This window comes from Centrocercus urophasianus, unplaced genomic scaffold (genome assembly GCF_019232065.1).
Source record: "Centrocercus urophasianus isolate 14NV4802_14NV808 unplaced genomic scaffold, USGS_Curo_1.0 seq_10, whole genome shotgun sequence".
In the NCBI taxonomy this organism is placed as follows: domain Eukaryota; kingdom Metazoa; phylum Chordata; class Aves; order Galliformes; family Phasianidae; genus Centrocercus; species Centrocercus urophasianus.
This window is the reverse complement of record NW_024884142.1, coordinates 99,722,923-99,725,104: the sequence shown is the minus strand read 5'-3', so window position 1 is coordinate 99,725,104 and position 2,182 is coordinate 99,722,923. Positions and strand designations below refer to the sequence as shown.

The following is a 2,182-nucleotide window of genomic DNA, read 5'->3' as shown; positions in this document are numbered from 1 at the left end:
GGAAGGAAGGAAGGAAGGAAGGAAGGAAGGAGGAAGGAAGGAAGGAGAGAAAAAGAAAGAAGGAAAGAAAAGAAAGATAGCGAAAAACTAGTAAAAAAAATAATAACAGCACTCATCCTTGCCATTTCTCCCACCCCACAGAGGAGGGGGCAGGCTGTGGGGCTGAGGCTGAGGTGTGGGAGCAGGGAGAAAGCTCACCTGTGCTCTCCCCCAGCCCCGGCCCTGCCCCGGCCGGCCTTCCCCAGCCCCTCTCGGGGCAGGAACTGTTTAGGCGAATCAGATAACCCGATAATGAGCTGGAAGCCCCGCTAAGCCCTGGAAATAACTTACTTTCGTCACCTATTGACTGTTTGGCTTAGTTTGGAACCGGTGTGGATTTTTCGGGTCTTTTTTCAAGAGAGCCGGTCAATGAAAAGCTAAGCCAATATTTACCAAGTATAAGAGCAATTCTCGGCGGTGTTTATTAAGGGGCCGGTAGGGAAGGGCTGCAGAGGACGCGCGGGGCCGCTCCTCCCTCCGCTCCCGGTGCTCTGCGGAGACGGCGGCCGCGGAATGCCAGGGAACGGGCACTTGTGGCTTCGGGAGAGCGGCACTCCGCCAGCATCAGTGCTTCACGGCTCTTCATCCCCGCATCGCATCCACTCTCCGAACCCGCTCCCCCGAATCCCGGCTGTCTTTTCCGAGAACAAAACGATTTCGGGGTTTCTTGCTTTCTGCGAGGGATTGACGATTCTGACGGGTTTTTCTTTTTGCTCGATGACTCTGTGGGACCGCTGGGAGGCAGCAGAACCCCGCGCAGGGCGCTGCGCAGCCCCGCAGAGCCGCCCGGGGATGCGGCCCGGAGCCCCGCGGAGAGCCGGGGAGGTGGGCGCCGACCCCGAGCCCCGACGGGGCGGCCGCACGGCGGCGCTGCGGGACAACGGACGGCCGGGGTTGGGGGGAGCCGGGCTGCCATCGGCGCATCCAGGGCCCCAAGCAACCTGGATTGACGGGACAGCCCCAGGTCCTCGCCGCCCTTAATGCTGAAAGGATAAACACCGCGTTTTCCAAGTCCTAAGTGGGTTTGGGGGCGCGGCATTCACCTCTGGTTTAGTGTAATTACGGGCATCAATCGAGCCAGAAGAACGGGACCGGCGGCAGTGAAGGGCAGCGTGCAGTGCCAACATCCCGGAGCGGGCGTGTTTTCCTCCCAGCCCTCCGCCTCTTCTCAGCCCTGAGCGAGCCACAGGTCAGAGCGGGGCTGGAGATGCAGGTGGCTACAAGCTCACACACAGCAAGGTGTTCCGGCGGCTCAGCTTAGCAGGTAGGTGCTCACAGACTCCAGTTGTTTTTTGTTTGCTGTTGACGGTGCTGGGTTTTCTTTTTTCCTTGTTGGTTTGTTTTGAATGGTCCAACTCAGGGCTGCTTCAGGAAAAGCCAAACAAACAGAAGCTGTTGGATCACCATGCTGTGCCTCCAGCACGCCTCCCACCAGCAGCAACCAGTGTCCCTCGCAGTGCCAGAGCCACTGCTTGGCTCGTGATGCTCAGCTGTGCCTCCTCTCTCTTCTCTGTCTTGTTTTATTGCGCTGGCTAAAACACCATCTAAAAGCAAGTCAGTGCTCACACTTTTATCCCAAACAAGAGGCCAATCTATGTTTTTGTTTCAGCCTCTGCCATTTGGAAGCATCAGAGCAGCTGGGACAGCTCTGTAGCCAACTCTGGAAGTAAAAATGAAATTCTGAGCAAATGCCAACTCTCAGCGCAGAGAGCAGAGCTGTGTGCACGTCCCCTGCAGCTCCAGCAGGAAATGCTCCAGGACAGACCACCCTCTGCTAATTTCCCTCCAGGTGCTGCATAGCTACATCTTGCATTTCCTTCGCTATACGAGGCTTTCATTCAGCAGATTCACTACCCAGTGTAGAACCAAGCATTTGGATTCAACGTCCTCTGCCTCAAAAATTGGATGGCCACATACAATGCTCCCACCTTGCACAGCTCGTGCTGAGGCTTTGCAGCTGACACAGCAGTTGTCACCCACCTGAGGTGACATGGCAGCACTTGCTGTCCAAACCTCACCTGTCTCCCACCAGGGGAACCCCAGCTCCCACACCCTGGCACATCCCTGCCATCCAAGCCCACGTTCCCCTCCACCTCCACTGGCTGGGACCCATTGGCACCAGGCATGAAATCTAAAACCTTTC

General features: G+C 57.0%; 1 protein-coding gene across 1 annotated transcript in view; it reads right to left on the bottom strand.

The window, feature by feature from the left end:
• The window catches only part of PAX1 (paired box 1), a 37,268-nt gene extending 36,313 nt beyond the window's left edge, over window positions 1–955 (bottom strand). Inside the window, exon 1 of the mRNA XM_042820972.1 lies at window positions 571–955. Coding sequence (XP_042676906.1) covers window positions 571–955 — 385 coding nt within the window. The remainder of the gene's footprint in view (window positions 1–570) is intronic.
• Window positions 956–2,182: the final 1,227 nt, after the last annotated feature.